We start from the raw sequence: 13370 nt of genomic DNA, 5'->3' as shown, positions 1-13370 counted from the left end.
AAATAAGCAGACCTGATTAGGTAAAGAATAGCCTAATAATTAAAATATTACAGAGTAAGTGTAGGTATTCTACATGTATTTCTCTCTGAAAACTCAGATGAATGAGAAGCAGCTGAAGGACAATCAATAAGCTTTTACGGACAAACTCTTGTGTTGGAAATTGCTGGGGGCTGAGTGTGGTGTTTATCTAAAGGATAGATACATTATTACAAACTTTTCCATCATATAAACCTGAAAGCTGTTTGTAACAGCTGACCTGGACAATATGTAGAAGAGCACAAAACATTATTGATAGTCAGATCCTAAGCCCTTGGTGTGTTAATGAAGATACTGTTACCATGCCGCATGCATAAATGCACAGATCGCCCCTATTTTCATTCACTCATTAAAAGTGGCATTTCAGTATAGTACATAATGGCTTCAATAGATAAATTACAGAAAAAAGAAACATGAAAAGTTGCTGTGTGTGTGCACACTGCTGAGAAAAGATTTTCTATGTCTGTGTGTGTACAGATCTCTCCTCGTGGTAAAAAGTAACCTGGCTGTCTGTGAAACAACACACGTCCTTGTAGGTGTTTTGTTTTGGGATACTCGTCCTCATTCCCTTTCATGCTATGTTAAGTTTAGTTCAATTCATATAAGTTCTCCTTCGGTTAACCAAAAAACAGTAATACTGAGGGCCAAGTATATGTGAGGATGATGGTGAGGACTCAGTGAAGAGGCACAGGGCTTACATCCAGGATGCACTTGTTCATCTTTCAAATATTTTTCCCCAACTTGCAGTAAATTGTGTGCTGTAAATAACCAGCCACAAAAATGCTTGTTGCAAAATTGATACTGCAAAGTAAATCCTGACAGAAGCTTTTCATAGGCAAAAGTGGGTTTCTTACTGGAACAGAACCTTAGTAAATCTGACCCATAGTGTGCTAATAACAAGAAAGCCCTAAACTGTTACGCAGCTGAAAAATGGGGGAACATTTTACTTTCAAAAACTACAACTGGTTTCCTCAGATGTTTTTAAAGGATGTGAGACACAACAAGTCCTTTTCTACCAAGCCACATTCATACAAATCTGCTTATTTTAAGCCTTCAAAGACTAAATATCACACCCATCTCTGATGGATGCATTTGGAACTTTGACGCCCCAGAGGAACTCGGGATTGAACTACTAGTTAACTTCTAGTTAACGCACAAGGTTGAATCACAACCGCACAGCATCCCAAGTTTGCACAAATGACTTCTAAAAGAACCACAGCATGACCACTGCCATTATGACACCCCTAGGAGACTTAAATAACCGCAAGTCAAGTGTTAATGGACAACTCCATTATCTGATGCAGCTTGCTTCTCTTCTCAATGAGCACTGAGGACTCACAGGGGTGCACATCTCTCTTTTAACTATTCCCAATTCAGCTGTTTGTTTTTTTTCCCCATGAGTCTATAATTACCTCCTGCAAAGCAAACATGTCATATGGTAAGCTCTCTAGGGTCTGGTGGAAAGGTGACGTGGTTTATATGCTTCAGTTAGTGGCTCTACTGCATTTAAGGATGGTGAATAATGAATGACAGAATCAAACGATTATGAATGAAGGCTTGTGGAACAGATGTGCACTGCATCCCTTTACTTTCTGCAATGGTTGCCACATCATCAATCATCACTTTAGGGGGACTTGTGAGGGAACATGTTTAAGGAAAGGAAAGGAGAAACTGACATGGATGTGGCGAGAGAGAAAGAAATGGAGGTTACCATCGATGTGAGTAATGGACTGCCACGCTGTTAATGAGGTCACTACCAAAAGCCATAACCTTCATTTTAATGTATACGTGTGTGATTTGTGTACAGGACCCGACTGAAACCCTGGATGTGATTAATGAGATCTCGGCCAGTCCTGCTGTGTGTCTGTGGGGAATAAGGTCCTGTAGTCTAAATCACGTCAGGGTTGTGGTGCAGATGGTCATGGATACAAAAGCCATCAGTAACTACATAAAAGCCAAGAGGGGTATTCCTATTCATCACATGATGGTTTATAACACACACCTTATTTTTTAACACGCCACCTTTCTCTGCTGTTGTGTATCCTCTGGGCCTCTCCCTTCTCCTCCAGAAGACCGATGAAAACAGCTGGAGACTCACAATCTCACACCGCCCCCCTAAGCAACACTTTCACTGACCTTTTCCAAATCTTCTTTCTTACAAACTTTTTTTTTCTGCCTACCTCTGGGGGGTGTCTTTGATACTCAAACTGCATTTATGATTTCACCCCAAAATGCCACAAGATTCTGCACATTCAAGGAAACATCATGCTTCTCCTGGGAACAGCATTTCTTCTGTTCCAAAGCATGAGGAGGTATGGAGGGCATCACATCGACATTTAGAGATAGTTCACCAGAATCTGAATGAAAAGCCAACTTATTCTGTGCAGACCACGTGTTTTTCAACTTTTGAGAAAACGTGCTTATATCCAAAAGAAAAACAAGCTTCACAGACACAGCCTACCATCTTTTCATTACTAGACAAGTGAGAACAGAGAGGTAGAAGTGAGAACACATACCAAGCTCATAGAAATCTGGCGAGTAAATCAGGAAAAAAAAAAAAACTTAAGGCGAGCCAAAAGATGGCAAAGGCTTGCAAACAACCAACCAAACAAACAGAAAGCTATAAAAAAAATGACCACCAATGTGCATGTATCTCACTCTCATATCAGGGAGCAGGGAATCTTTTACATCTCTGTGCTCGGGGCCCACTGTCTCATAATCCATCCATGACCGATTTGCTAAAACTTTTATTCAAAGGGATTAGCTCCGAGGGTTTGTGACCCATTACATTTAGTTATTTATTAGCACTGCACTATTTCTGTATTGCTATAGGCCACCACCACTGTACTTTACTCTTTAGTACTGTACAAAAAAAGAAATTATGCACAGTGCCCATCAGCATTCACCACCAAAAACCAAAGTAACTGATTCTTTCCGCATAGAGGACATTAGATCACATGCTTTTAGTCACCCTATAAACTCAAAATCCAGTCAAATCCAGCCAATCCAGCTGATGATTCCCTCGTGTCACCATCCGCAGCGAGTGAGATTTCACTGTAGCTGTGTTGGGAGAGGGAATAAAAATAAACAGGGTATCTAAGCCAGAGTGACCTATGATCCGATTAGTATCTCCCAATCCTGTTAGGCTGCCTCCCTGATGTATGTTCATGCTTCATTCAGCTACTCTATCCTACTCCAATTTCCTCACCTTCCATCAGCCATGGAAAATCCTTGATTACAAAGGTCAGCATTTGTATCCCAACTCCGTATGCACAGGGAAAACCAACAGAAATGAAGCAATGTACACACATGCATGCGCGCACACACACACACACACACACACACACACACACACACACACACACACACACACACACACACACTCTGATGTTATGCCACTGTAGCTACTGTCTCCCCAGTTATTGGTTTTCTCATTGTGCATTATACTTCATCTTTCCACTCTATCTAGAGTCTAATTACTAATGACCCTCAAAAACACAGTGGCCTTGGATTTAAGAGGCAGAGAGGAGACTGGGAGATTGAATTTAATCCAGCTATGCAGAGAAAAGGTGACCTTTCTGCAAGTTAGTTTCATTTTTGTTGCTCAGTGATGCAACTGGATTAGTGAGTTATTGTAGGGGGTGAAGAAAGCTATCTGTGAAACATAAGCTAAGACCTCAATCAGCCATGAAGTTATCTTTTCATTCATTTAGGCCTTGAAAAGAAGCACAGCTAATCATTTCCATTGTCCCTGTTGGACACTAAAAGAAGCAGATCAAATCAGGGGAACGTGTCCTACTACACCAACAGAGAGAAAGAGATGCACCCTCAGGGGACTAAACCATCTGTCACCCTCGCTCTCTTGCACCTGCTCATGAGGTGTCACTCCCTTTCTAAGCTAACCTTATGCTTGATGTCATACTAAAAGAGCACTAAAAGAGCAGGCTGCATGCTGGGCAAGCCCACAGCTAGCTCTCTGATTGTACTTGGCACACACTACATGTCTGTCTCCACCTTTCACCTTTCACTTGATTCATAAACAGGAATGTTAGCGGTCACAGCGGTTTTTATATAATCAACAGCACAACACCTATAAGTACACCGCAGTGTTGTTGATTATATAAAAGCCACAGATATGTTCTCTGTATATGATACCGCCAGGATCTCCATAGTGATTCTGGGGAGCTCCATTAAAGTTTGTCCGCTCACAACAATTACAATATTCTATCAGCAGCATTATGATGGCCTGCTTCTCTAAACAAACAAACAAACTAACAAACAAACGCTAACAAAATCCAGGTTGTTTAAAACCGGTTAAAAGCCAGGGTACCTTTAGTACAGGGTACTTACTATAAATACGTGTAAATGCTTATTCAGCTCATGTGTTAAGCCAATGACAAACCAGGTTCATTTGAAATTCCATAAAGTCCAACTAACCTAAAGACCTTTATACATCAATGAAATATTAGTCAGAGCAAAAATACAATGATGGATCAAAACTTACATGTGACAAACAAAATAGGACAGAAGGTTTCAATAAATGCTTGGTATGTCAGAGAAAAGTTAACACTTTGTTCTCTAACTCGTGTCAAAAGTTGTGTAAAGTATGTAAATGGCCTGCATTTGTATAGCGCTTTTCTAGTCCATAGGACCCCAAAGCGCTTTACACTACATTCAGTCATTCACACACACACTGGCGATAGCAAGCTACATTGTAGCCACAGCTGCCCTGGGGCTCACTGACAGAGGCGAGGCTGCCGGACACAGGCGCCACCGGGCCCTCTGACCACCACCAGTAGGCAAACATGGGGTTAGTATCTTGCCCAAGGATATTTGGCATGCAGCCAGGATGCAGCCTGGGATCGAACCACCGACCTTCTGATTAGTGGCTGACCTGCTCTGCCACCTGAGCTACAGCCACCCCAAGTATGTGCTATGAAAAGGTCAATTGTAGATGTGTGGAGAAACCAGCGAAAGCTGAGATAAAGAGAAGACAGACAAACAAGCCAAGATACAAGAAAACAGCATAAAGGTCAGGTGGTGAATTTCTCAAAACATAGTGAAATGAAGACTGGAAATGAATTGGCTCAGCTGTCGGAATAACCATGAAGAGAAGCGATACACAGTCATCAAGTAAGAAACAGATTAACATAACTAACCTTATGAAATTTCCCCTTGTGGGACTAATAAAGGTATATCAATCAATATCAAAACATACAAGGCCAACAGAGATAACAGGTATTGTCAGACACAAAGAAAACTGCCACTAATGTTACTACTTAAGCAACAGATATCATGTTAAAACTGCAATAGATTGGTGAGAGACAGAGAGGAGGTTAAAGAGCTTCCACGTTTGTCTTAAGGTGAGACTTACCACTTGGTTGCGTGTGCGGTGGTACGGTTGAATGATGGGTAATCCCAGGGGTGTCACCCATTGCACAGTGTGACCCGACTTAGAGATGAGCCTGGCGCTCTCAGTCAGCCAGTCCTGTAACAAATGGATTCAATAAGAGGTAACATGAAGGGCCACAGTGATAGAAATATTTAATATTAGTCAAGAATGCGTGTGTGACATGCTTGTATGTTTAGAGCATGTTACTGACAAGAGTGCAACTAAATTTAAATCAGGTTAAATGAGGTTGATGGAGATTTCAGGTTCGGCTAGACAGGGCTAAGACACCAATGCTATCTCTGAGCCTCCAAGTAGGCACACCTGTGGTATCAATCCCAAAATCCAACGGAGCCTTGTTCTCAAGTTATCGCATTCACAAAATTAAACCGTAAAAAAACACTACGATGCAGGGAAAAAAATAGAGACTTCATTGCCTAGACTAGAGCATCAACAAAAGATTTATGCACTTACTGCTCATTCTACTTCTGCTGCTTTAAGGACCTACTAACAACTAGGGCTGCCACAAACGATTATTTTGATAGTCGACTAGTCACCGATTATTTTTGTGATTAGTCGACTAATCAGATCATCATCCATTGGACGTACAGCGTACAGCTTATTGCACCAGCAGCATCTGGTCTTATATAACTATCATTAGCTTACAGCTTGAAGTGTTTGTGCTAACTAAAAATAAAGACAAGATGGTAGTTTATTAATTTTTAATGAAATTTGCAGATTGTTTCGGTGAAGTTTAATAAACTCCTTGCTTTCTAAAATATAACAGGACACCGGAGTATATTATCCAGCGTCTCAAACTTCTGATGATCAGCTGTCTGCTTGAAGTTTATTTAGCTGTGCAAAAACTATAACTTTAATCTTAGCCAAACCGATTTACTCAGGAACAAATAAAATACTAAAGAAAGCCAAACAATAACATTTTAAGTTATCTAAGTGACTTATATATCATGTTTAACCTGAGTAGCGAAAGACAGTGGTGGGTTTGAAAACGATTTGCCGGGAGTCCGGTGTTCTCACGGCTCTAGTTAGCCTTGCCCCCGCCTACCTAACGAGCTAGTGGGTAACAGACGTCTCCGAAAACGTCGGAGAGCTTTTGAAAATATGTGGTGTCCTGATAAACTGAGCAGATATTTGAGGTTTACACAGCTACATTCTCGCCTGAAAATATGTTAAACGTTTATTTTGTGACCCAGAAAGAATAATAAGAGTAAAGTTAAAACTAACTAGCTGCCGCCATTGTTGACAGCTGCGCTATGAATTCTGGGACACAGCTTCTTCTTCTTCGGGGTTTAACGGCAGCTGGCATCCTTGTACATGCAGTGCTGCCATCTTCTGTTTCAGTCCGTTATTACACCCTTAAATCCTACTACTCATTCCTGCGTCCTTTGTGATCTTACAAAGCTTCAAACGATGCGTCGACTATTAAATTAGTTGTCGACGATTTTAATAGTCGACATAATCGTGACTAGTCGACTAATCGTGGCAGCCCTACTAACAACTGTTGCAGGCTTGTTGCTGAACAGTGAAGTGTCGCTTAGTCTGGAATATCCGACAGCACTGTTTGCATATGTGTCTGGAATAGTCTGCCTCCAAAAATGGAAGCCCTATTGATGTCCCATAAGGGTTTTGTCACACATACAAATGCACACTCAGTGAGCTGTAGGAAAGATAAATATGTCCTAGCAACTGGAGTTAGCAACCTGACCAGAAGCTGGTCCATTAAACATCACCTCGCCTCCTACAATCAAAGCACAAAATAAGAAAACCGCAAAAGCAAAGAAACCGACGTCAGAGATTAACAAGAAAAACATCTTGAAAAATTGACTGACTGGCAAACATACAGACAGAGGTGATCAGCAGTGTTGACAGGATAAATGGGAAATGTACAGAGAACGTAGGCGAGGTCAGGGATAACAGCGTCAAGGATTGATCAGCTGCCTCTCTTTCCCCTCATACTTCAGCTCTTCCCTGTGAAATGCAAGTGGATGTGACCTATAAAAGCAGCGGGGGATACACACACTTACGCACTCACGCTGGCAATAGCATCACATCGGCACCAAGGTATGTTAGGAAGGGTATTTATCATCTCAGACTGGGCCATCCCTGCGTGTTTCCCACAGGACACGCACACAAAAACAGTGGTTGGTGGTAATAATGGTTCGGCAGACTCCTCTCTGCCTCTAGAGATAATATACAATCCCCTACCAGGTGCACGTCCTAAATCTATTAATGGAATCTATGTGATGAATAGGTGCCATTGGCAGGGTAACAGTAAAGTAAACACGCCATTAATAAAATTCAAATAAGAGCCTATCTGCAGCAGTAGATCAGTAGGCAGAGCATGCTTTAGAGGTTTGTAATGTCCTAGCGACTTAAACAAACCTCATTTAAAAACAACGTAATTTAGTGCCGACTAAAACTTTTCCAGATTTATCTTTGCAAGACTATAATGAGTTGAGTTTAGTTGTATATGAAGCACAGAAATTTCTTTAAAAGTCTGTATGTCAAAGCAAATACTGATTAATTATTAGTCACATATGCTGAAATATATGCCTGTAGCTTGTTAATTAACCTACTGTACACTGAAAAAATAAAAAAATAAAACAAAAAAATATAGAGGTTACACACTAATTATAGGCATATTCTCTTTTATTTTCTTTGATAGTATCAAATAATAGATTTTTCTTGTGAAACATTTTAAAGAAACTCATCTAAAATAAAACGTTACCATAATAAATGGTATCTTCGTTATAAACACAGAGAAAAAGCTTGAATACTTTTATTTTAGTTGCAGTTTTTAATGAATACTTGTATTTTTTTGCTGTTTTTACTGCATGTGTTCTAGTGAAACTTGCATATATATCGAGAATACAACATTGCTATCCAGAATAGCAATAGTGCTCTCATCTCCAAAACTTTAAAGAACATACAGAGTGCCGACACCAGCACTCCCTGGGAAAAAAAAAAAGTCATTATATCTCCCCAAATAATGTGTTTAACAATATTTCTAATCAAGTGCCACCACAGATTGATGATAATTTGTAGGATGAGATCATTTTATCATTTGCATATGTTGTAATGTACGTGTGATGAGCTCACCTGTATCTCTCTGGTCCCTGTAAACATCTCCTTTAAGGCATTGAACACCTGACGCACCAGGTAATGGGATGCATCCCACACAAACTCCTGGAAAAACAACAACACAGGAGTCTTTCATAGTTGGTCAAACTGTTTAATTTGTCCAATTTTAAAAATTAAAAACATGCATTTTAGCTTTTAATTGTGCTTCGAATGGTGGCTACATGTATGATGCAAATTAGTGTATCTCATTTGCATCTCATTACACTGATATGATCTCTACAGAAGGCCTTGCCCTCTTTTCACCATCCATCCCACTGTAATCACTCACAATTACACTCCCCCCTAATTCCCTGTTTAAACAATTAGGAACATTATCCAGAAGTCATTTAGCAGAATGCCTGTGAGATAGTAGACAGCAGACAGAGTTATGCTGATCCCATCTACACAGACAATGAGATTAACTCTAACTGTTGTAAGGAATTGTGTAGCTACGGAACACTGGAGCGCTGTGAGAAGATTCAGTTCTTCCATTCTCCTTTCTTGGTGTCATGTAACAGAATGGGTGTGTCCATCAAAGGAGAATTCAGGCCCAACCAAATCAAAGTGCAGATAACTAAAAATAGACACGCAGTGGCTGTGCGTAGGATACCAAATATAGCTACTGTTGGATTGCATTCCCTGAAACGTCCATGCAATGTGATCATAAATAAATCTGATCAAAGTAAATATTAAAAGCATCGGTTCAGGCTCCATGCAGCTCATTTAGAGACAGTGTAGTATGACTCTTTACGTCAAGGTCAAACTGACTGAAATACCTTTGGCTGCAGAAACAAATGTGATGATTGTACAATACAGTATGTGGCCGCTATTTGCAGTGCATTAAATCCTTTAAACCCTTTACACTCATGCAGAAGATAAAAGAGTAAGTATAAAAAAAGCTACTTAAAAATAGAGTTTAAAGCGTTTGCAAGAACATACACAAAGTGAGAGGAACCCCTCACACAGAGGAGGTCCTGTGTTAAGGCCGCTCTGTCATGCTGAGCTGATACCGTGCTAAAAATAGCGTAGCGTGTATGAAGGAACTCTTTCACTCGCCACCCTCTTTCACCGTTGCTATACCTTCGGAAACTCGTCAATCTCCTTCAGTCTTTTCTCTATCTGGAGGCGTCCGCCATAGCGAGTGACTCCGTACACCACAGTCATCACTGTCTGTTTAACCACCTTCCTGCTGATGAAGCCCTCCAGCACCTGGGCGATCTTCAGTCCGCTCTCTGCATCCCGAGCTCGTAACTCCTCCACCTGGAACATGTAGACAACTTACATATGAATTTTCTTTTTTAAAAGGAGGTCTTTTGGAGGACAATTTAAAGCTTCCCCAAAAATGAACACAGATAACATCTGCGTGACATTAATATAATATGTCACAACTGCTTTCACTTATAACAGAAGTGAGTCCTCACAGCTTTGAGACTAGAAGCAGAAAACTCATTTCATGATCAGCAAAGCTATTTTTCAGCTCTTGTTGTAAAGCAGTCTTAAGTAATGTGACTCTTGACAGTGTTACTTATTGTTTAACATAAAACAACAACAATATAGTGAGTCTGTAGGGAAGGTTTTACGATTTTTCCAAATTCTTTAGACTAATCATCTTTAAACAGGCTTTGGTTGTACGCAGGCAAAGAGTCCATGTGGAGAGCAGAAGAGGAGCAGAAGTGCAATTATTGCCTCGCAATTATTGTTCTTTTTAAAATGAATTTGAATTCATGAACGATGACTGGTCACTAGAAGAGGAAACCTTGGTCCAGGTATTCACTAATTTAACAGGGTCCCTACAGATTAGCAACTGTGCCTGGAGACAAGGTCAACAAACCAGCCAATGACAGTGGTTATTGTACAGTAAACCCCAAGACGACTTATTTATCCATGTAGCTTCTAACATCACAGCTAATGTCATCATGGTATCTAACAATAAACGCAATACTCTGAGGCAAACATTACAGTCACTGTGTGTGGACTTCTGAAATGGATGTTTTTGCTCTGTTCTTTCTGAATTTTCTGGTACTGAAATGTCAGCACATCACACTTATCTTCCAACTGTGCCTCCTAAAAGCACGCAGGCTCATGCTTCACCATTCAAGACTTTAGACATGAGACAGTCTCGTCTCTGCACTTTCATGCAAAGCAAGAGAAACCAAGCACTTCTGAAGACAAGGCCTAGACTAAAATATAATCTCAATGCCTTAGCTTGTCACTCACTGTTGGATCCACTGGGCCGTCCGAATACTAACAGGTGAAGATCTGCAACATGCTTTGCAACTGATATGTGCCATCATTAATCTGTGTAACCGTAAGTCTGCGCAGTTCAAAGAAAGTAACAGAGCAGACCTGTTGTGCAACTCCGCTGTAGACATCCTGGGGCACATCACAGGGCATGAGATTGACTGATGTAGCACCAATAACATCTCTGCCTAGAGCGGCGTAGTGCTGGAGACCATTACAGGAGCCGTCCTGGAGAAGAGGTGAAGAAAAAGATTAAAGCACGACTGTGGAGGCAGACAGCAGAGAAAGAATCACAAGGATCCGCACTGATTGGGTCAAGTCATCCAAGGAGCAAGGTTTAAAGGTCTGCCTTTCTGCCAATAAACAAATAATAAAGCACAAAAAAAGAATAAATAAGATGAATTGCATGAACGTGAGGATATGTTGGGAATATGTTATGTGGTTGAGGCTTTGTTGCACTTAATTCCAAAGACTAAACTTAATTTTTCACTCTATTCAAACCAACATGTAACCTACAAGTGTATAAAATAATACAGTTTCATCTTTTTTTTCTTTGGGTTTCACTTTATCATAATTACAGCTGTTAAACACCAAGCTAAGCAACGTAGATATATGTATCTGGGTATCAGGACAGATAAATCTTCATTCTTGTCCATCCTTCTTTGATCCTCGTCCCCTATGTAACACTAATATAGTGCTTGCATGTGTTGTTGTGGAGAGGCAACATTTAAGTTTCACAACTGTAAGTCTAAGCTCACCCAACTTGACTCCTGGTCATCAACTTTATTTATCCATATATTTCAATATCTATCAAAGGCAGTAAACTCTAAATTACATCAATCAGATTTAAAATAAATAAAATTGAATTAAAGTAAATAAAATTGAGCCCTGAGGCTTACTTTTATATGCATTTAATTTCATTCAAACCCTAAGCCTCAATTTTATCTAAAGTAGTTTAGCTGAACTTCACCACTCAATTAAGTAATAATAATAATAATAATAATAATGGATTGCATTTATATAGCGCTTTTTGAGACCCTCAAAGCGCTTTACAATTCCACTATTCATTCACTCTCACATTCACAATACTGGTGGAGGCAAGCTACAGTTGTAGCCACAGCTGCCCTGGGGCAGACTGACAGAAGCGCCATATCGCGCCATCGGCCCCACCATCGGCAACACCAGTAGGCAGTAGGTGAAGAGTCTTGCCCAAGGACACAACGACCGAGACTGTCCGGGGCTCGAACCGGCAACCTTCCGATTACAAGACAAACTCCCAACTCCTGAGCCACAATCGCCCCCGAAGTGAAGTATTGGAGATACTGTCTTTTTAACACATCTACAAAGAGGAAGTGCTAAATACTTTGTGAATTACACTCACTTTTGGTCTAATGGTCTAAAAAATAAAAAATAAATCCTCTTTTCAGCTTCTTTGTCTTATTCTTTGAAGGCATGGGAAAATGTTGCTCCTTACATTTCATGCATTATTATTAGTGTGCGTTCCAGCGATGTTGGGTATAATTAATCAGACAGACAATAGCTTGTAATCACTAATGGGATTAAAATGTTCTTTTGCAACAAAAATGAGACATTTTGAGAAGTGAAAATAAAATTAGAAAATTACATTATAACAACATTATAAGAACCTTATTAACAAAGGCCTGCGGTGCAGATGAGATGAGGCTTTACTCAGCCACATATTTCGGTTAATGGTCTAAATCAGGGAATTCTTGACAAAAAGATGCTCCACAGTTAATGTATATACACTGTTCTACAAATATAGCATGTCACTAAGAATAACAATCATTCATATGATTTTTCTGTTGCTTTTTTCCGTTGAGAAAACGCATTGGTTTAAATGTCAGATCCTCGTGCAGGATATGTCAAAAAGGCTTCTGGCTTGCAAGATAAGGTTGACAGGTTTATAGCAGATGACAAAACGGTGAACATCGCACAGGAGGTCTTGGTTTGTTAACTTTGATTTACCATCTAAAATAGACCCACTGAATGATGCAACCTTTTTTTTTCTCGAAAGACATAAACCTGAACTACAATAAGAAGACGTAAGATGAGTAACTCTAACAAGCTTTCCATAATTCAAAAAGTTTTTACATTTTATTTGGACTTTTACATGACTGATATGCTACTCATTAAGCATGACTCTCTCAGTCTGTTACGTACCTGATGAACAGGAAAATGAGAGATGAACTGTGCTGGATCAGGAGATCTCACAGCATTGGCTATCTCCATGCAGCAGGCCAGAGCCTGCCATGGCTCATCTGCATTCATCCACCACTTTCTACCCTGAGAGAAAAAGTCACAAGCACATTATACTGCATACATACCTTTCATAGGAATACAAAAAAAAAAATTGACATATTCTAATATTCAATGTTTAGACCGACAGTTAAACCATTGTGTCATTGGCATTGTCCCAGTAATTAAAAAATGCTTTATCCACTTTTATGAAATACATATACGTACAAACAAGTATAAAGAGAAAATAACCAAATATTAGTGAGTGTGTATGTATATATTTGAGTCTGTATGGATTAGAGAAAAT

At 39.9% G+C, this 13370-nt stretch overlaps 1 protein-coding gene across 1 annotated transcript in view; it reads right to left on the bottom strand.

Moving 5' to 3' along the window:
- polrmt (polymerase (RNA) mitochondrial (DNA directed)) overlaps positions 1 to 13370 on the bottom strand; it is a 52468-nt gene that overhangs the window by 18092 nt on the left and 21006 nt on the right. The window contains exons 11-15 of the mRNA XM_085264492.1: positions 12989 to 13111; positions 10913 to 11035; positions 9647 to 9826; positions 8546 to 8632; positions 5411 to 5524 (exon numbers count right to left, since the gene is read on the bottom strand). Coding sequence (XP_085120618.1) covers positions 5411 to 5524; positions 8546 to 8632; positions 9647 to 9826; positions 10913 to 11035; positions 12989 to 13111 — 627 coding nt within the window. The remainder of the gene's footprint in view (positions 1 to 5410; positions 5525 to 8545; positions 8633 to 9646; positions 9827 to 10912; positions 11036 to 12988; positions 13112 to 13370) is intronic.

The sequence above is a fragment of the Mchenga conophoros genome, linkage group LG23 (genome assembly GCF_057382185.1).
Source record: "Mchenga conophoros isolate Kocher_MC1m ecotype Shallow Benthic linkage group LG23, M_conophoros_male_GT1.1, whole genome shotgun sequence".
In the NCBI taxonomy this organism is placed as follows: domain Eukaryota; kingdom Metazoa; phylum Chordata; class Actinopteri; order Cichliformes; family Cichlidae; genus Mchenga; species Mchenga conophoros.
Note: the sequence above shows the minus strand (reverse complement) of the source record. Positions and strands in the feature narration are given on the sequence as shown.